The sequence below is a fragment of the Schistocerca gregaria genome, chromosome 9, assembly GCF_023897955.1.
Source record: "Schistocerca gregaria isolate iqSchGreg1 chromosome 9, iqSchGreg1.2, whole genome shotgun sequence".
Classification (NCBI taxonomy): domain Eukaryota; kingdom Metazoa; phylum Arthropoda; class Insecta; order Orthoptera; family Acrididae; genus Schistocerca; species Schistocerca gregaria.
This window is the reverse complement of record NC_064928.1, coordinates 28410433-28431827: the sequence shown is the minus strand read 5'-3', so window position 1 is coordinate 28431827 and position 21395 is coordinate 28410433. Positions and strand designations below refer to the sequence as shown.

At 45.3% G+C, this 21395-nt stretch overlaps 1 protein-coding gene across 5 annotated transcripts in view; it reads left to right on the top strand.

Annotated features, from left to right (window-relative positions):
• The window catches only part of LOC126291558 (cytochrome P450 4C1-like), a 136190-nt gene extending 115723 nt beyond the window's left edge, over window positions 1-20467 (top strand). For 4 of the 5 annotated variants that reach the window (XM_049985074.1, XM_049985071.1, XM_049985070.1 and 1 more), the window contains 2 exons: window positions 3100-3300; window positions 19505-20467. In XM_049985074.1, the coding sequence (XP_049841031.1) occupies window positions 3100-3300; window positions 19505-19933 (630 nt within the window). In that variant the 3' untranslated portion in view covers window positions 19934-20467. The remainder of the gene's footprint in view (window positions 1-3099; window positions 3301-19504) is intronic. The other variant, XM_049985073.1, reaches the window with a different exon arrangement.
• Window positions 20468-21395: the final 928 nt, after the last annotated feature.

Genomic DNA, 21395 nt, shown 5'->3' with positions numbered 1-21395 from the left:
GCTATCATTCTTTGTATGGTAGTTTTAACAGTTTTCCTTTCCTCGTTCACGAGAACCTTTGGGATGGCTTTGCAATTCGTTTTTATCCATACTGGATCAGAGGTAGTGGTTGTCAATTTCAATGTTAAAAAATATATCGGCTCAACCACTTGTTTATAGTGTAAAACACTAACATTGACGCGTTTCAGAAGTCAAGCTTCAATCATCAGAATAATAAAAAGTAAAAGAACCTATTAAAACTCGCTAAAATGGAACATGCACCAGGCACAATAAAATTGACAAAATTAAAACATCGTGGCTACTTGCCTTGTTGCAGACGTGTCTTCCAAGGTGCATTTCTGCATAGTCGTCAAAATATAAAAACTCTAAAATGGTGTCACCTATGGTGTTCAACACCTAACCACGTGGCTCTCTCCAATATCGTCGTAAACCGCCCGTGCGTCTTCGTTGATACCACACACACCACGTAGCCAGAAACGACACTGAAACACGAGTAAGTTCACGCGCAAGTAAACGGGGAAGTGACAGAGATGTCTGTACGAACAGCCAGTTGCTAAAAATGTAGTTACTAAAAGAAACCAGTGAAATGTTTGAAAAACTTGTTTGTATCACCACATAGCTGTTCATTCAGTGTGTTCTCATTATCCACGCTATGTATCATAATTTCCAGCTGTTCTAGTAGATCCAGCTTTTTGCCTTTCTCCTGTCTATCTAAAATAACGAGATCCTGATCTATTCCCAACACGGGGTGTTCCGTTTCCCAAATATGCGTGGCTACAGCTGACCAATAATACGCTGCGATTTAAACTAAGAAATAATTTACAGCAGGAAAGCGATAAATATGAGAGATCAGGGGTCTATAAAATTCAGTGCAACCCGTGCAAGGCTAGCTATGTAGTCCAAACTGGTAGGTCCTTTAAAGTGGGGTTACAGAGAACATAGCGATGCTTTCCGGCTTAATAATTTCGCAAAGTCAGCTCTCTCCTCTCTGTAACACTAACTCAGTGCAGACCTCCTGTATAAACTTAGGAGTGCTCAATTTTTCTCTCATTGATGCAATTGTGCAAAATACAACCATTGGAAACTGCCGTAATTATACAGTGGAAGGGAAGCTTTCTCCACCACTTCACTGTTTTGTGATCAAGTGCTCCTTATGAAAGACGCTCATGAAAAAGACCTACACCAGCTTTATGTTTGTTGTAATCAAGCACAGCTACTGGTCTCAACTTCTCATTGCCTTCTCTTGTAGCAACAGGCAACATTGAGGATGTGTGCCTGGTACTTATCATCCACACATTCCTCTTGTCTTTCCATCGCAATGCTAGCACATCGTTCCTGGGGCGTAATATTTGTTCACTCTTTTTGAGTTTACCCTCTTTGAGAGCCTTGGGCAATCCTTTTCTGTTTGGCATTACAGTCCCTACAAGACCAGTGTTGGCTCTAGCCAGTTCTTGGTCTAGCTGAACACTGGTGTAAAATCTGTCAACATATACAGTGTGGCCCTTACCTTGGAATGCGCCGAGCAATCGCTTTACTACTGCAGAAGCACTGTCGTCAAGTTTATCGTCCCTTCCGTGGTAAACTTCAAAGCTGTATAAGTACCCAGTTTTGGATTCTGCAAGAATGTATAGCTTCATGCCATATTTGTTTGGCTTATTAGCCATATAAACTTTGAAACCTACACGCCCTCTGAAGGGACACATACCTTCATCAATGGTTAGCGCTTCACCTGACTGATAACTTTCTTTGAAATTCCTTACCAAATCATCCAGAAGAGGCCTGACCTTATGAAGGGCATCTAAGTCTACTTCACCTTTCTTTTGTGCTTTGAGTTGTCATTTATGTGGAACATAGAGAAAATATTCAGAAATCTGTCCCTTGGCATAATATTGGGGCAAACATTGCAGCTGACCACTGGATCACTACACCAGTGACTGGCCATACCTGGCCTCTCACTGATTGACATGTGGAGGATAATAACCAGAAACGTCTTTGTTTCACCAATTGTTAGCGTCCTCCACTGCTTGAATCTAGAATTGGGCTCTAATTTCTTTTGTGCTCTCAGTGTGGCCAGCTTCTGTCTAGGATATAGGTTTGTTTGTTCCTTCATAATTGAAATAACCCTGTCATTTATAAAATGAGGAAAAATCTAAATATTCACTAGACTCACCGAATCCTACATATTTAGCACAACATGAGAAGCTGTAAATAACAAAATGTTTGCTGTTTGATCCACTATAGTCCAGTCATCCTGTGAAATGTCACTCAATCTTGGCCTGTTTCGATGATGAGTGGGGGGGGGGGGGGGAGGGGGGGACACAGGCGGTGGCTCACCTTCATCTGACGACAAATCTGTGTCTGAAATAATACGGAACGTAACAGAACAAATCGAAACATGAACTGTCTTAGACTTACCTGGACTATCGTTATTTTCCGGCATTTCGTAATCACTGTCGCTATCGAAATCCGAAAAGTCATCATCAGTAGGTTCAGCAAGTACTTCTTCAATCATTTTTCGAAGTTTTGCATCCTCATCACTCGCCATTGAAGGTAAAAGGAAGATAAAGAAGCCAAAACCAAAATACTAGCGCCAAAATCAACGGTAAACAAACGACAGGACACCACAGAACACTAACATACGCGTGAAAAACACACGTGAATTCGTTCGGAAATATATAAGGATATATCGCATTACCTCACAAGGTGCTGCGATCTAGCGCTAATATGATGAACTACAAGTATTACAGGACCTACAGGCTGTAGCGGAAACGCTAACAATTCATTTGATACACTAAAAGAAAGTGGAATGCGGCGGGACGTAATATTACGGCGGCCGCATTTTCTTCGTTTCCGCTCGCGACGTAATATTACGGCAGCGCACGGTAAGTGTTAACAGGCTCTTTTTATTATTCTGATGATGGAAGCCTGACTTCCGAAACGCGTCAATGTTAGTGTTTTACACTTTAAACAAGCGGCTGAGCCGAGATATTTTTTAACACTTGCAGTCTGTATTTTGAGCGCCCACGAGGATTTGTTGTGGTCACTGTACGAAGTGAACAATCGTGGGTCCAGGCTGATGCAACTGCGACGCCTTTGCAGCTCGTCACTATGGCTCTGACCGCCACGGACACAACTGCCATCTGCATCAGCTACGTGCTGGCGGTGCTGGCGCTGCATCCAGAGTGGCAGGACGCGGCCCGCAGGGAGCTGGAGGACGTCTTCGGCGAGGGCGGCGACTACCTGCGCGCTGCCAGCCTCGCGGAGCTGGCCAGCCTCAGGGTCCTGGAGAGCATCATCAAGGTGAGCCGCTACCCACCGGTCGGTCTGTGTGGTCAAAGTAGTGCAGCTAGGGGACCACTGTTCTGCGACTTGAGATTAGATTTTTTGCTGGTGGTCGAAGCAGTGCTGGAGAGCGCCATAAAGACGGACAGTTAACCACTAATTTCCGTGTCTCACAACAGCAGTCAGTAATCGTGCTATGGGAGTATGCGCATAAGGTTCTACACGTGTCCCTCTATTTCGAGACTTCGGGTTTGATTTGCTGTTGATGGTGGTGGTAGTGTTGGACAGCACTATCGAGGTAAACAGTAATTGCAGTAATTGCTATGTCTCACGAATAGAGTCAAAAGTTGTCGCATCAGAGAATCTCCCCAGGGATCCATATGTGGACCACTATTTTTGAGACTTCAGAATGAATTTGTTATTGATAGCGGTGGTAGTGCTACAGAGAACCACGCAGTTGTTATAAACAGGTTCTTCTTCATGTTCGAGTTGGGACACGCATCTCAGCTTTTGTTCTTACAGAAGTCTCCTCGAGGCACTAATCGACGATTAGAGGAGAAAAAAGTCTGTAAAGTGATCTCTGACAAAATTTCATCATTCCTATGCATACATACTAGCTCCTTTGTACCACAGCACTCATAGTATGCGAGGGTGCTCTCTAGGCTCCCTTTGCGACTCTGTTTTAAAACATTAGCTTAGTTGTTGATGATGGTGTAGTACTGGAGAGCATAATTGAGTAAACTACTAGTCAATATCTCCCGTATCCCACAATTGCAGTGTACGACGAGATACCCGCTACGTACTACTCTGGCACTTAGATTTGCTGTTGGTGGTGGTAGTAGTAGTAGTGGTGGACAGCATAATCGAGTGCCTTAGAGGCAAGTTCTTCCTCATATACCAGTTAGAACAACTGTTTAAGTTTTAGTTCTTACAATGGTTTTGCCAAGGCATTGATCAGTGACTAGAACAGAAATAGTCTGCAAAGTGGTCTATGGCAAATTTCCCGCTTGTGTTGCCTCTGGTTCCGCGAGAACACAAAGTAGCTGCCATGGCCTGTGGTTCCATACGTGGATCAGTATTTTAAGACTTCAGATTTGTTGGTGACAGTAGTGGTAGCGCTGGAGATCAGTACTGAGTTGAGCTGCTACCCAGTAGTTCAAAAGTCGCACAAATGCAGTCACAAAGCATGGATCTAGGTTTCTGTATGTGGACCACAGTTTGAGGCTTCAGATTGGATTTGTTGTTGCTCGTGATAGCAGTGCTGGAGAGCGACATCAAAGAGCTTTACAAACATTTAACCCACGATTGCATGACTTCTTTTTAGGAAACCAATTTTACTGGAAAAAAGTACCTTGGTGTAGGGCCAGGCAGAGAAAATGCTATGTAACACGTTGAACACTGAAATTTTGATTCACTCACTGCTTCAGATTTGCTACCAATTGCAGAGACAGAGGAACAAAAACTTTGCTATCATTAAGCAACGTTTTATATACCTTGAAGGCTAACTAGGTCTAATCTAAATGGTTCACTCTTTCAGCTGCTGTAGCGTGAGTTCAATTGCACTCGATCTTTAGCAAAGATTGTCGATTATGAACTGTTTCTGCCAACATTATGACGCCCAACACAGTCTTGCTGGAGTGGGAGAAACTTCGTTCGTTGTACGAGTGGTATCCTTAATGTTATACGTAAATTTACGGCTTGTTGCAAAATGGCAACGCCATCCAATAGAGGGTTAGGAACTACTCCTTAAGTGGCTTCGCCAAGGCACTGATCCGCAACTCTAACAGAAATTGTGTGCAAAGTGCTCTACGACGAATTTTACGCTTACGTTGCCTCTAGTTTCCCATACAGACGCAGTAGCTGACTTTCCCCACAACAGCTGTCACAATACATGCTAGAAGAGGACGGTCCCTAGATTCCACATGTGGACCACTATTCCGGGGCTTCATATTAGATACGCTGTCGTCTTCGGTTGTGGTACTGTTAGAGAACAGCAGCAAGCTTAGCTATACTACACTGAAGGCACAGGGTCTGCAGTGAGGGAATGCTACGCCCCTTCCCCCTGGTCCTTAAGTTTCCATATTGTTTTGGACTTCGTTCTACATATTTTTGTGTTGTTGGTAGTGGCGTTGGAATGCACCACTGAGATGAAGAGTATCCACTAGCTTCCACGTTTCGCGACTGCAGTCACAAATGAAATGGAATGAGCATATGGCATCATTGACCGGAAGGCCCCATCTGGGGAAGTTCGGCCACCAAGTGCAAGTCTTATTTCAGTGGACGCCACATTGGGCGGCTTGCGCGCCGGTGGTGAGGATGAAATGATGATGAGGACAACACAACACCCAGTACCCGAGGGGAGAAAATCTCCAACCCTGCCAGGAATCGAACCTGGGCCCGCTCGCATGGGAGGCGAGCAGCTAAGCAGGCGGACTGCGGTCACAAAAGATCCTTCGAGAGCATGCATCGAAGGTACTCAATATTTTTGAAATTTATATTGGATTTATTGTTGGTGACGGTGGCGCTATTGGAGAGCACCAGTACGCTGAACTGTCCTCCTTTGGCTCCTACGTCTTGCAATTGCATTAACCAACCAAGCACCCTAGAAGAATCTGCAATACCTAAATACACTGGTAAGACCTAACATTACAACCGTATGTGTGTTGGTCCGCCTTTAGAACGCAGTGGAGCAGCGATTGTACGTGGCGCGACTCGAAAAGTCCTTCCTTGTATGTACGGATGTGGCACCAGGTACACATGCACGGGTCGCGCAGTTTCCATGAATTACGGTCCTGTAGCTGACGTGCGCGTAGCCGGAGCCAGTAGAGAGGTCCTTCAGGTACAGATCGGCCTCGATGTCTCCGCGACCAAGGCAGTCGCCGTTGGCGTTGTCGGTGAGTCAAATGGGGCGTCGCCTGCCACGCGCTGGACAGCTCGCACTCAGCAGTGTCACCGGAAAACGTGCGCTAGGGCCAGCCAGCGCTGTACTCTGCCGTCACGCCTGCTTTACGGATTTACCTTCGCGTCCTGTTTGGAACGGTAGTCTGATCGTTTAATATTAAAAGACTACGACCAAGGTGTGGACGGGGCCAGGGAACTAACATATCAGACGTGATTTAACACAAAAATAATTTATTCATAACATACAATACATAACACCAACTACGTAAATCCTGCTTCGATGCCTACGATTGCACAAAATGGGAGGGCCACCACTTTCGAATTAGAAAGGCTTTAATTTAAGAAACAAAAACGCCTATTATAATTTTTAAACATAATAATAACACAACACGTAAGTAAGCTCTAAGTGAACGCATTCTTTAAATCTTTAATTATTAATCACAAAGCGTGGGTTCACCACATTTAAATTCTCACTGCAATATAAAACATAAATACATGAATTCACAACACAGCATGGCTTCAAAATTTCTACCTGGACAACCTATGGTCCTAAACTTTCTTATTACATTCCAGTCAATCACATTAATAACTTATAAACACGGTTGGCAAAATACAAACGTTTGAAGTATAATCAATTTTAATAATCCACAATCACTCAAAAAACAACATTAGAAGTTCGATACGGAGCATGTAAGCCTGTTTATACAATCTTTCGGACCAAAATAGGCACGAGGGCCACCATAACATAAGTGCCCTAGTTGCTTTTAGGATAGGTGCTCCCATTAGCTCAATCACTGAGCAGATATTTACTTAAGCGACATGTAAGATAGTTACTGCAAAGAGAAGGGATTACGAAAAAATTTCCCTTCCTCCCTTTTAACAAGGGGGTTTTAGTAAGGTGGAAATTACACTTTCAGCAGACAGTCCTCAGCTCGTGGTCGTGCGGTAGCCTTCCCGCGCCCGGGTTCCCGGGTTCGATTCCCGGCGGGGTCAGGGATTTTCTCTGCCTCGTGATGACTGGGTGTTGTGAGATGTCCTTAGGTTACTTAGGTTTAAGTAGTTTTAAGTTCTAAGGGACTGATGACCATAGATGTTAAGTCCCATAGTGCTCAGAGCCATTCGAGCCATTTGAACCACCTTTGCACCGCGTCAATGACTTTTTTTTTAGGAGACGCAATAGCAATCTAGCGGGCACGCCTTCACGAGGACGCCATGCCACTGCACACGTACTAAACTAGCCGCGTATCCGCTGTTCAAGCCAAACATTAACAACACAGTTCCATATTCCTGACACCCAAATAGTAGGAATCAAAACAAAACCAAAAATCCCAAGAGCGCAAGATCCAGCATAGCTTCAGAACATATCTTACTTCATGCGGTTGCCTTCACAAATACAGGTGTCGAAACGAAAACAAGAACGTGTAACAACATTCCCTAATCAGCACAATGTTCTTCTTTAGGTCCCGGTAGCGCTAGACAACGCTGACATGCCAATGTTAACAAACCTCTAAGGCAACACCATCCAACTGACAAGCCGAAACCAATGTGAGCCCTTATCAGCTCCGTGACAGGACTCGAACCCCCAACTACTGTCATTGCAACTCACTTAGAATAAATACAGCGCAAATAGTATGGCGGAAACATATACCCAGGAATTAACAGAACACTAGACTGAACTAGAATTAACCTCAATAATACAGCACTAGATCTTGGGAGATAAGGAACGAACTCCCACTCGAAATTCTGCAACCACAGGGCGGGAGGACGAACTACCAAAAGCTAGAAGTGCAAACGTACAGAAATAACTACTAAAATACACCACTACACCGGTTAGCAACGATGCGTGGAGGAATCTGCACTGTCAGAATTGCACCAGTGAACAGAACAGAGGATTGCCACGGCGGTGGCCACAAGGCGGGAAAGACGACTAGATGAACTCAATCCCAAAGGACGATCAACTTGAAACATTCCCACGTAACTTCTTTTCTCCTTTCCCTCGGCGCACTTTGTCGTCTGTCGGGGACTGCTGTGCACAACTCTGAGCCGTCCCCAGTCGTCCCGGCGGACACCGACCCAGCGAACTGCCCCTGGACTCAAACCCTCGCCGAACGGCGGCTCCACAGCCCCACGATGGTTACTGTTTGTTTGCCTTCGTCGACGCAGGCGACGATTAGACTGCCATCCGCCTCCCGCAGACAGAGTGGCCGAACCAGGCCGGCGTTCCTCCACGTGTAGAAGTGCGGGTTCGATAACAACACCCGTGCGCGGAAGGCAGCATGTCGCCGCCACCAGAGCAGACACGAAGGCCACTGCGCGACAACCTCCTCCAGCTTGACCGCGCTCGCCTATGAGTAGTACAGGCCAAAGAGTCGGCTGCAGTAAACACGTGAGTCGGTCGTGTTACCAACGTACAGTTCCTAAGTACACCAAAGACAGTGGGTACACTACGGGCTGGAGTTCAAACGAAAGAGCTTCATGAAAGACCAACCCTGAACAACCGTCGAAAAACGAAATAGAAGCGAAGCAATAAAAGACAGAGACGAGATGCTAGAGCCCGATCGCGCCAAAACCCTGTCGATTACCAAAAATATTGGCTCCACATGACGCTCAGGAAACGAGCCGTAGAAAGGTGCGAGTACACATGCCTCCTTGTTTTAGCCATTGACATCCAACAACTTGTCTCCTACCCACGGTTTCACCATGCTTCAACCACTTTTCGTGGTTGCTCACTTCAGAAGCGTTTATTAGCCAGATTGTTATTCAGGCACAGAGCCTATCATCAGTAGTATCTGGTACAGAGGATAAACAAAAGATGCACGCAGAGCTACGCCGATAACATAATTACACTTTGTGTACACTAGAGACATACACTATGTGATCAAAAGTATATGAACGACCCTAAAAACTTACTGCTGCGACCAGTTACTCCATCTCAGCGACCTCAGTAGTCATTAGACATCGTGAGAGAGCGGAATGGGGCGGTCCGCGGAACTCATGGACTTGGAACGTGATCAGGTGATTGGCTGTCACTTGCATTATACGTCTGTGCGCGAGATTTCCACACTTCTAAACATCCCTAAGTCCACTGTTTCCGACGCGATAGTGAAGTGGAAACGAGAAGGTAAAATATCTTTATACATCTATACCGACCATCACACGGGAATTCAAAACTGCATCCACTGTAAGTACTATGACAGTTAGGTGGGAGGTCACAAAGCACCTTCTTGCTTCCCACCGTTTAAGAGCAATTGGCGATTGCATCTTTCCACACAGTCGAGCACCTGTTCATATTGCACGGGCTGTGGTGGACTGGTTTCACGACAAAAACATCCCTGTAATGGACTGTCCTGCACGGAGTCCTGACCTGAATCCTACAGATAACCTTTTGGGATGTTTTGGAACGCAGACTTCGTGCCAGTCCTCACCGACCGACATCGATGCCTCTCCTCAGTACTGCACTGCGTGAAGAATGGGCTGCCATTTCCCAAGAAACCTTCCGGCACCTGTCGAACGTCAACGTTGAGCGTGCCGAGTTCAACGAGCTGCTGAACGCTCAGGAACGATGCCACTCGTGCACACGGTACGTGGGCCCCAACGTGGTATACGCGATCGCAACGCACTCCAGCGGCAGTTGAGGGATGTTTCTAGTTCGTAAATGACGCTGTTTCCCAACGGGCGCGTGTAAAATTCTCACGTTAGCTATATTAAAACGCACATTTCCTCCATCTTCCACGAAAAGGAAAGTACTATATCCAATCAATAAGGACACAGGCTTATAAAAGTTCCATTACAAACAGTGCGGTACAAGTTTGGAATACTTCTCCACATAACATAAACATCACTTCATCATTCCCACATTTTAGTAAAATAGCAAGGTCAGTCTTACTTGATCACTGTTCCTACCCAGTAACAGAATCTTTGCAACATGTGAATTACGAAGCGCAAAGGAAAAAGGAGCTAAATATCTTTATACAAGTAGCTCAAGCTGTCCTGTAGATTAGGCCAATCGAACAAAGTCACCCCTCGAAAAAAAGGTGAACTTATATTTACATAACATCAAATATTACAGTATATACTTATATTAAACTAATAATAAAGTATCAGAACCTAATAAAAACGCGAATGTTAGGAAAAGAAATTGAAAGTCAAAACGCGAACTACCGCACCAATAAACAACTGCTTTCAGGACAGTGACGCTGTGACGCTACTCATTACGCTAAGCCAACAACACATCCCTGGCATCTAATCATATTATGTTACCAGTGCTGAAAATCTTAATCGTAGATATCTTACTAACTGAAATTTAATTATAACAAATTGTACCAAGAACAATGCGTTTTTGGTGCATCTTTAGTGTGTCGCTGCCTTCAAAGTCTACTCACATAATACGCAAGTTACAAGAATTCTTTTGCCACGAAAATGATGTTTCTCATTATTTTATTGGAACGAATCACACAATTAACCACAAGTTTTCCGGTGATTCTCAATTTGCTGGTGCTCAGAAACGGGATATATACGTTTTTTTGGTCATCAGTCTACTGACTGGTTTGATGCGGCCCGACACGAATTCCTTTCCTGTGCTCCATCTCAGAGTAGCACTTGCAACCTACGTCCTCAATTATTTGCTTGACGTATTCCAATCTCTGTCTTCCTCTACAGTTTTTGCCCTCTACCTCTAGTACCATGGGAGTCATTCCCTCATGTCTTAGCAGATGTCCTATCATTCTGTCCCTTCTCCTTATCAGTGTTTTCCACATATTCCTTTTCTCTCCGATTCTGCGTAGAACCTCCTCATTCCTAACCTTATCAGTCCACCTAATTTTCAACATTCGTCTATAGCACCACATCTCAAATGCTTCGATTCTCTTCTGTTCCGGTTTTCCCACAGTCCATGTTTCACTACCATACAATGCTGCACTCCAGACGTACATCCTCAGAAATTTCTTCCTCAAATTAAGGCCAGTATTTGATATTAGTAGACTTCTCTTAGCCAGAAATGCCTTTTTTTGCCATAGCGAGTCTGCTTTTGATTTCCCTCTTGCTCCGTCCGTCATTGGTTATTTTACTGCCTAGGTAGCAGAATTCCTTAACTTCATTCACTTCGTGACCATCAATCCTGATGTTAAGTTTCTCGCTGTTCTCATTTCTACTACATCTCATTACCTTCGTCTTTCTCCGATTTACTCTCAAACCATACTGTGTACTCATTAGACTGTTCATTCCGTTCAGCAGATAATTTAATTCTTCTTCACTTTCACTCAGGATAGCAATGTCATCAGCGAATCGTATCATTGATATCCTTTCACCTTGTATTTTAATTCCACTCCAGAACCTTTCTTTTATTTCCATCATTGCTTCTTCGATGTACAGATTGAAGAGTAGGGGCGAAAGGCTACAGCCTTGTCTTATACCCTTCTTAATACGAGCACTTCGTTCTTGATCGTCCACTCTTATTATTCTCTCTTGGTTGTTGTACATATTGTATATGACCCGTCTCTCCCTATACCTCACCCCTACTTTTTGCAGTATCTTGAACAGCTTGCACCATTTTATATTGTCGAACGCTTTTTCCAGGTCGACAAATCCTATGAACGTGTCTTGATTTTTCTTTAGCCTTGCTTCCATTATTAGCCGTAACGTCAGAATTGACTCTCTCGTGCCTTTACTTTTCCTAAAGCCAAATTGATCGTCACCTAGCGCATTCTCAATTTTCTTTTCCATTCTTCTGTATATTATTCTTGTAAGCAGCTACGATGCATGAGCTGTTAAGCTGATTGTGCGATAATTCTCGCACTTGTCAGATATTGCCGTCTTCGGAATTGTGTGGATGATGGTTTTCCGAAAGTCAGATGGTATGTCGCCAGACTCATATTCTACGCACCAACGTGATTAGTCGTTTTGTTGCCACTTCCCCTAATGATTTTAGAAATTCTGATGGCATGTTATCTATCCCTTCTGCCTTATTTGACCGTAAGTCCTCCAAAGCTCTTTTAAATTCCGATTCTAATACTGGATCCCCTATCTTCTAAATCGACTCCTGTTTCTTCTTCTATCACATCAGACAAATCTTCACCCTCATAGAGGTTTTCAATGTATTCTTTCCACCTATCTGCTCTCTCCTCTGCATTTAACAGTGGAATTCCCGTTGCACTCTTAATGTTACCACCGTTGCTTTTAATGTCACCAAATGTTGTTTTGACTTTCCTGTATGCTGAGTCTGTCCTTCCGACAATCATATCTTCTTCGATGTCCTCACATTTTTCCTGCAGCCATTTCGTCTTAGCTTCCCTGCACTTACTATTTATTTCATTCCTCAGCGACTTGTATTTCTGTATTCCTGATTTTCCGGGAACATGTTTGTACTTCCTCCTTTCATCAATCAACTTCCGTATCCCACTTCTTAGAGTATTGATTCTTCCTGACTAATGTCTTGAACTTCAGCCTACTCTTCATCACTACTATATTGTGATCTGAGTCTATATCTGCTCCTGGGTTCGCCTTGCAATCCAGTATCTGATTTCGGAATATTTGTCTGACCATGATGTAATGTAATTGAAATCTTCCCGTATCTCCCGGCCTTTTCCAAGTATACGTCCTCCTCTTGTGATTCTTGAACAGGGTATTCGCTATTACTAGCTGAAACTTGTTACAGAACTCAATTAGTCTTTCTCCTCTTTCATTCCTTGTCCCAAGTCCATATTCTCCTGTAACCTCTTTCTTCTACTCCTTCCCCTATAACTGCATTCCAGTCGCACATGACTATTAGATTTTCGTCCCCCTTTACATACTGCATTATCCTTTCAATATCCTCATACACGTTCTCTATCTGTTCATCTTCAGCGTGCGACGTCGGCATGTATACCTGAACTATCGTTGTCGGTGTTGGTCTGCTGTCGATTCTGATGAGAACAACCCGGTCACTGAACTGTTGACAGTAACAGACCCTCTGCCCTACCTTCCTATTCATAACGAATCCTACACCTGTTATACCATTTTCTGCTGCTGTTGATATTACCCGATACTCATCTGAGCCGAAATTCTTGTCTTCCTTCCACTTCACTTCACTGACCCCTACTATATCTAGATTGAGCCTTTGCATTTCCCTTTTCAGATTTTCTAGTTTCCCTATCACGTTCAAGCTTCTGACATTCCACGCCCCGACTCGTAGAACATTATCATCTCGTTGATTATTCAATCTTGTTCTCATTGTAACCTCCCCCTTGGCAGTCCCCTCCCGGAGATCCGAATGGGGGACTATTCCGGAATCTTTTGCCAATGGAGAGATCATCATGACATTTCTTCAACTACAGGCCACATGTCCTGTGGATACACGTTACGTGCCTTTAATGCAGTGGTTTCCATTCCCTTCTGCATCCTCATGTCGTTGAGCATTGCTGATTCTTCCGTCTTTAGGGGCAATTTCCCACCCCTAGGACAAGAGAGTGCCCTGAACCTCTATCCGCTCCTCCGCCCTCTTTGACAAGGCCGTTGGCAGAATGAGGCTGACTTCTTATGCTGGAAGTCTTCGGCCGCCAATGCTTATTATTTATCAATATTTAGACAATGGAGGGGATCGAACCAAGGACCGAAGACGTTTTGATTATGAATCAAAGACGCTACCCCTTTTTATTAATCTCATTTTTGTTCGCTTTTGTTCGTTGCATCTGCTCGGGGCGGACGTCGTAAGACATCCATTTATGTTCGTTTTTGATCGATTGACTCAGTTTTTTTATTACAGAGGGCGCGTAACCCTCTGACCGAACACGCTGAGCTACCGTGCCGGACGCTCTTAGACCACGGGTACACCTGATACATACAGGCTTGAAATGGATGCCAATTACTCTGCCACCCAATATACGTACAGGCTTGAAATGGATGCCAATATGGTGCCTCATAACTCTGTACTGAAGGGAGACGGCGTGCGTGTGACGTAGGCGGCGTTGTCCCATCTCGTTGGTCAACGCTCAGACGCACACTCAGCATATCTGACATGCCAGATACTGCTCTGCACATTGGGAAAGACTCCTGAACGTGCTATTCCGCGCTATGACGTCAGAAACTCGGCACGCTCAACGCTCTACGTTCGGATGCACGGTCTGTGTGCCGGCGGCTTTAGGGTGGAGCAACACCATCTTGAACTCCAGTATTACCGATGGAGGGCGCCACAGACTTGTAAGTCATTTTCAGCCAGGTGTCCGGATACTTTTGATCACATAGTGTACGATTATTTACACATTTTGCATGTGAACATTGAACGATGTGTGAGTAATGTGTAAAGTTTTTATGATGATTAAAACTGATGGCGATCTAGAAAACAAAGAATGCCACAAATCTTTATCATCTCGCTATGAGGGAAGTCGAAAATTAAAGGGACTTTTGAGGAAAGGAATATTTATTCCATTGATAGAAAACTGGAGGATACATTAGTTTTCTACATACTCTCCCTGCACTTCATCGTACTTTGTCCAGCATTACACAAGTTTCTTCCTTGATTTCGTGGGGAAAAAACGATTTTTTTTGCACCTGTAACCACCTTTGCAGTCCGCAGCTCGTGGTCGTGCGGTAGCGTTGTCGCTTCCCGTGTCCGGGTTCGATCCCGGCGGGGTCAGGGATTTTCTCTGCCTCGTGATGACTGGGTGTTGTGTGATGTCCTTAGGTTAGTTAGGTTTAAGTAGTTCTAAGTTCTAGAGGACTGATGACCATAGATGTTAAGTCCCATAGTGCTCAGAGCCATTTGAGCCATTTGAACCACCTTTGCACCGCGTCAATGACTTCTGCGTCTTCTTGTCCTGAGCGCTTCCTTTTGTAGTCCAAACGTTGGAAGTCGCTTGGAGCCATGGTCTGGACTATACAGCGGGTGTTCCAGCCATTCGAATCCCAACTGTTTTATTGTTTCGGCCGTCCGTTAAGCAGAATGTGGTTGTGCGTTATCTTGCTGCAGGATGACACCTTTTCGCAGTCTTCCGCGACGCTTGGATCTGATTGCAGATTTCAGTTCAGTCAACAACATATCGCAACAGTTCCCACTGTCGACAGTTCCGCCTCTTGTGGGTAAAATGAATGGATACTGCACCTTCCATGTCTCGAAGTAAATTTCTTAACTCCTAGTGATGATGGGCGTTCTCAAATCATGCTCACGAACTTACTTTCCGATTCTGTTTGCAGTAATGGTTTGCTGTAAAGATGCCTCTCCCTCGCGATGCCACCCAAACATTTGGGGCTACACTCGACTGGTATGAGACGTTCACGGGGAGGTCCACCGGGGGCCGAACCGCACAATAAGCCTGGGTCCGGTGTGGGGCGACGGTGGGGTGGGTGGACTGCTGTGGCCTGTTGTGGGGTTGTGAACCACTGAAGGCTACAGCGGGACGAAGCCTCTCCGTCGTTTATAGGTCCCCGGTTCAATAGATACATACAAGATATGCGGAAGGATAGAGCGCTTCAAACAACGAGGAAAGATCGGGCAGGCCATCGACGTCGACAGCTGAGGACAGCTTGGAAGTTGTTGAGGATTATGGCGATCGGAAACAGAGGAATCACATTGGAGGAAATCGACAATACTATACAAATCAGTTATAGTTTAGCGACAGGCTAAATTTTCAAAATGTGTGTGCAAGGTGGGTACCGAAATAATTGTGAGCACAGCATGAGGCGCAAAGGGTTAACACATCTTGTAAACATATGGCTCGGTGGACCTCCCCGTGAACGTCTCATACCAGTCGAGTGTAGCCCCAAATGTTTGGGTGGCAGAGTAATTATGGTGTACGTATTCGTGACAGTGTTTGCACAGCAATCGTCGATACAGTGTAACTGAGGTGGAATAAGGGGAACCAGCCAGCATTCGCCAAGGTAGATGGAAAACCGCCCTATAAACCATCCAGAGGCTGGCCGGCACAGCGGGCCTCGTCGCTTATCCACCGGGGACCGGCACGCCTTCCGCTCCGGAAGCTGTACGTTTGACTGCCCAGCTAGCTGGGTGGGCTTCGTATATGTTGCTTCGCGATTAACATCTGTCAACGTACTGTGCTTGCATTCGACGAATAATTTCCGCAAGTTTAACACCTTCCGCAAACATAAAGCGTGTCACTGCCCGCATTTTCTCCTCGGTGCAGACGAACAATGGAGCTGTCACGTTTCACGGCGTGCTACAATACAGCGACTAGCACGGGACTAAGACTGAACCCTTGTACAGGACGGCTTGCAGTGGTACCAAGCCCTACGACGATAAACTGCAAAAGTAGCTTAACTTTTTGACTGCCTATATGCCTCTGTACGAGCTTTAATCTCTCTTATCTTTGTGGTCTTTCCGAGAAATGTAAGTTGGCGGCAGTGAAATTGTACTGCAGTCAGCCTCAAATGCTGGTTCTCTAAATTTCCTCAGTAGCGATTCACGAAAAGAAGGCCTCCTTTCCTCTAGAGACTCCCACCCGAGTTCCTGAAGCATTTCCGTAACACTCGCGTGATGATCAAACCTACCAATAACAAACCTAGCAGCCCGCCTCTGAATTGCTTTTATATCCTCCCCCAATCCGATCTGATAGTGATCCCAAACGCTCGAGCACTACTCAAGAATTGGTCGTATTAATGTTTTATAATCGGTTTCCTTTAGAGATGATCTTCCCAAAACTCTACCAATGAACCGAAGACGACTATCCGCCTTCCGCAGAACTGCCATTACATGCTTGTCCCACTTCATATCGCTCTGCAGTGTTACGCCCAAATATTTAATCGACGTGACTATGTCAAGCGCTACACTACTAATGAAACATTCAAACATTACAGGATTCTTTTTCCTATTCATCTGCATTAATTTACATGTAACTATATTTAGAGTTAGCTGCCATTCTTTACACCAGTCACAAATCCTGTCCAAGTCATCTTGTATCCTCCTACAGTCACTCAACGACGACACCTTCCCGTACACCACAGCATCACCAGCAAACAGCCGCACATTGCTATCCACCCTATCCAAAAGGGTATGTAGATAGAAAACAGCGGACCTACCACTCTTCCCTGGGGCACTCCAGATGATACCCTCACCTCCGATGAACACTCACTATCGAGGACAACGTACTGGGTTCTATTACCTAAGAAGTCTTAGAGCCACTCACATACTTGGGAACCAATCTTATTTGATCGTACCTTAGTTAGGAGTGTGCAGTGGAGCACAGAGTCAAACGCTTTCCGCAATGGAATAACTGATAGAAGCCGACCTCTGGGAAGATCAGTTTGGATTCCGTAGAAATACTGGAACACGTGAGGCAATACTGACCCTTCGACTTATCTTAGAAGAAAGATTAAGGAAAGGCTAACCTACGTTTCTAGCATTTGTAGACTTAGAGTAAGCTTTTGACAATGTTGACTGAACTACTGTGTTTCAAATACTGAAGGTAGCAGGGGTAAAATACAGGGAGCAAAAGGCTATTTACAATTTGTACTGAAACCAGATGGCAGTTATAAGACTCGAGAGACATGAAAGGGAAGCAGTGGTTGGGAAGGGAGTGAGACAGGGTTGTAGTCTCTCCCCGATGTTATTCGATCTGTATATTGAGCACGCAGTAAAGGAAACGAAAGGAAATTCGGAGTAGGTATTAAAATCCATGGGAGAAGAAATAAAAACTTTGAGGTTCTCCGATGACATTGTAATTCTGTCAGAGACAGCAAAGGACTTGGAAGAGCAGTTGAACGGAATGGACGGTGTCTTGAAAGGAGGATGTAAGATGAACATCAACAAAAGCAAAACAAGGATAATGGAATGTAGTCGAATTAAGCCGGGCGTTGCTGAGGGAGTTAGATTACGAAATGAGACACTTGAAGTAGTCAAGGAATTTTGCCATTTGGGGAGCAAAATAACTGATGATTGTTGAAGTAGAGAGGATATAAAATGTAGACTGGCAATGGCAAGGAAAGTGTTTCTGAAGAAGAGAAATTTGTTAACATCGAGTATAGATTTAAGTGTCAGGAAGTCGTTTCTGAAAGTATTTGTATGGAGTGTAGCCATGTATGGAAGTGAAACATGGACGATAAATAGTTTGGACAAGAAGAGAATAGAAGCTTTCGAAATGTGGTGCTACAGAAGAATGCTGAAGATTAGATGGGTAGATCACATAACTAATGAGGAAGTTTTGAATAGAATCGGGGAGAAGAAGAGTTTGTGGCACAACTTGACAAGGAGGAGGGCCCAGTTGGTAGGACATGTTTTGAGGTATGAAGGGATCACAAATTTAGTATTGGAGGGCAGCGTGGAGGGTAAAAATCGTAGAGGGAGACCAAGAGATGAATACACTAAGCAGATTCAGAAGGATGTAGGTTGCAGTAAGTACTGTGAGATGAAGAAGCTTGCACAGGATAGAGTAGCATGGAGAGCTGCATCAAACTAGTCTCAGGACTGAAAACAACAACAACATACAAAAGAATGGCCCTGTAACAATAACCTATACCTTTCATGAATCACTTATCTCACAAATATTCTTTACTCGAACTACTGCAATACAGCGAGCGCCACTACTGCCAGCTAAATAAAAGATTCTAACTACTGATACGCATAGTTAGGAAATGAAAGATTTTGATAGAGAACAAACAATGTATTTACCTTAGTAGTGTTCAAAAGTCATAATACATATATCAGTTCATGACATCCAGTCTTACAAATTTACTGTCTCTGATGGACACACGTCCATATCACCCGCTCTCAAAATTCCGCCATCTCTGTCCCCACATCCACCACTGCTGGCGGCTCACAACAACTGCGGAACGCTACGCGCTGTTAACAGCCAACTGCCCAACACTGCAATAGCAGATTGCAATAATGCAAACCAGCCACAGACTGCACACAGCACAGTCAGTGATTTTCATACAGAGCGATACATGGCGTTACGAACATAAAAACCTAAACAGCCTACTTACAGAAGTACTGCCAGTTCATAGTGTTATTTACTGATATTGAGTCACACACTGTCATATTAAAATAGCTATTTTTGTGATATAAAATGGTACTGTATCCTAATGAGATCAGGTTAAATAACTGAACAAAGAAAATAAATAGCCTATGCTTAACTACAGAATTTAAAAAAATGGTATCGACTTTTTCACTAATCTTTGGGCGAATAATTCGAAACTAATGAAACCAACATATTTACTGTTTTTTTTTTCAACCATAATGGTTTTACCTGCTTAAGAACTTATATTTAACAAATCAGCCCATTTGCAAAGGAAGAGACGTCTGATGCTGTTTTATACACGGGTGTTCGGTTCCTTATGGAATGGCTGGTGGTACCTTAGGAAAGGAGAAGGCAGTAGGTGAGTGCCTGGGATGCCACAGGAGACGCTGCGGCTGTTCCCGGTGGTGCCGGTGCTCCCTCGGATGGTCACGGAGGACATCTGGTTGTCCAGAGGGCGGCTGCTGGTCCCGAAGGGCGCCATGCTGGGCGTCATGCCGTTCCTCACGCACCGCCTGCCGCAGTTCTTCCCAGACCCGCTCACGTTCGACCCCTCGCGCTTCCTGGAGGGTCGAGGCGGCGAGGACCACCCCTGCAGCTATCTGCCGTTCGGACTGGGCGCACGAAACTGCGTCGGCTCCCAGTACGCGCGCCTCGAGATGAAAGTCTTCCTGGCGACCGTCTTGAGACGACTCCGGTTCCTGCCGCACAGCCGCAGGGAGGACCTGGAAAACGCCGCACTCTCCGTCACCCTACACAGCATCGAGCCGATCCAAGTCTACTGTGTGCCTCTGCAAGAGTCTGGCCTGTAGCACCACCACCCGGCACACCCGCGGGCCTCAATGGCGAACGCCCAGAGGTCCTTCTGTTGTCTGCCACTGGGAGAACTTCACACCATACATTCAGGGATTCCATTCAATCAGGGGCTCTCGTGTGCCTATCTGGGTTCTTATCGCATAGCTCACCATTGCCAGAGCCCTCAGTCTCCATAGCCAGTACCCAGACGAGATTTTGTTTCCTGCTACATATACTATAAGAATCTGTAGAATAATACGTTCTCCGTCAACCTATAGATCTGATGAACGTCTCGTTTGTGTCTTCGAGAAGACTAAAATCATCACTGTCCATACTGCTGCGATTCTGATGTGTTTCCCCTTACTACAATAGGTCTTGCTGGTCACCATCAGGAGGTGCTTCTGTTCTGCTGCAGAGCAGCTAACTGGTCCAGAGAACAGAGCACCGGCTGCCAGCGCCCACACCGTGGTTCCCCACCGCAGCACACATGACTGTCCACACTGATCGGCACTAGCTGCACCTTTTGTGATCAGTGGTTTCTGACGAGCAGTTCAAACACGACCACTTGCGAGCAAAGACCGGTTCAGGTGGTCTAGAAGCTGGACCCAGTCTGCTCACGATGGACACAGTATGCACCGGTGCGGCGCCGCCACCAGCCCGCACAGTGTCTTGTTGACAGCTAGGGTCCACGGCTTCGTGAGGCATAGACCACACTAACCCCGTCATCAGCTCTTACCAACTGTAACCGCGTCTCGTCTGACCAGCCCACACTTCTCCAGTCGTTTAGCGCCCAGGCAATACGATCGCGATCCCAGGGCAGGCGCTGCCACTGATGTCGCACTATTAGCGTCGGTCGTCTGCTGCCATATATCATCATCTGCCCTATCGGGCAGGTTCTTCGTACGACCTACATTGATTTCTGTGGTTGTCACGCTGTGTTGCTTGTCTCTTACAAGGGAACCTTCAGATCGCACCCCCCTCAGATTTAGTTATAAGTTGGCACAGTGGATAGGCCTTGAAAAACTGAACACAGATCAATCGAGAAAACAGGAAGAAGTTGTGTGGAACTATGAAAAAAGTAAGCAAAATATACAAACTGAGTAGTCCATGCGCGAGATTGGCAACATCAAGGATAGCGTGAGCTCAGGAGCGCCGTGGTCCCGTGTTTAGCGTGAGTAGCTGCGGAACGAGGGGTCCTTGGTTCAAGTTTTCCCTCGAGTGAAAAGTGTGTTTTTTTATTTTCAAACAATTATCTGTCCGTCCGTCCGATGCGAGGTAACTTCTCCGTAGTATGGGGACGCTACACCTAAACAAACGTGGATACACACGTCAGTCGACTACATCGCACGGAAGAGAGTATTCCTGCTAACGAAGCTCCCTGGCTGGCAGTTAACTGTTCGCTACTTTGGACGAGAGTGCGTTAAATAGGTGAGATGTATTGCGTGCGCAATATGAATTCAGCAAATATAGCTCGCGACT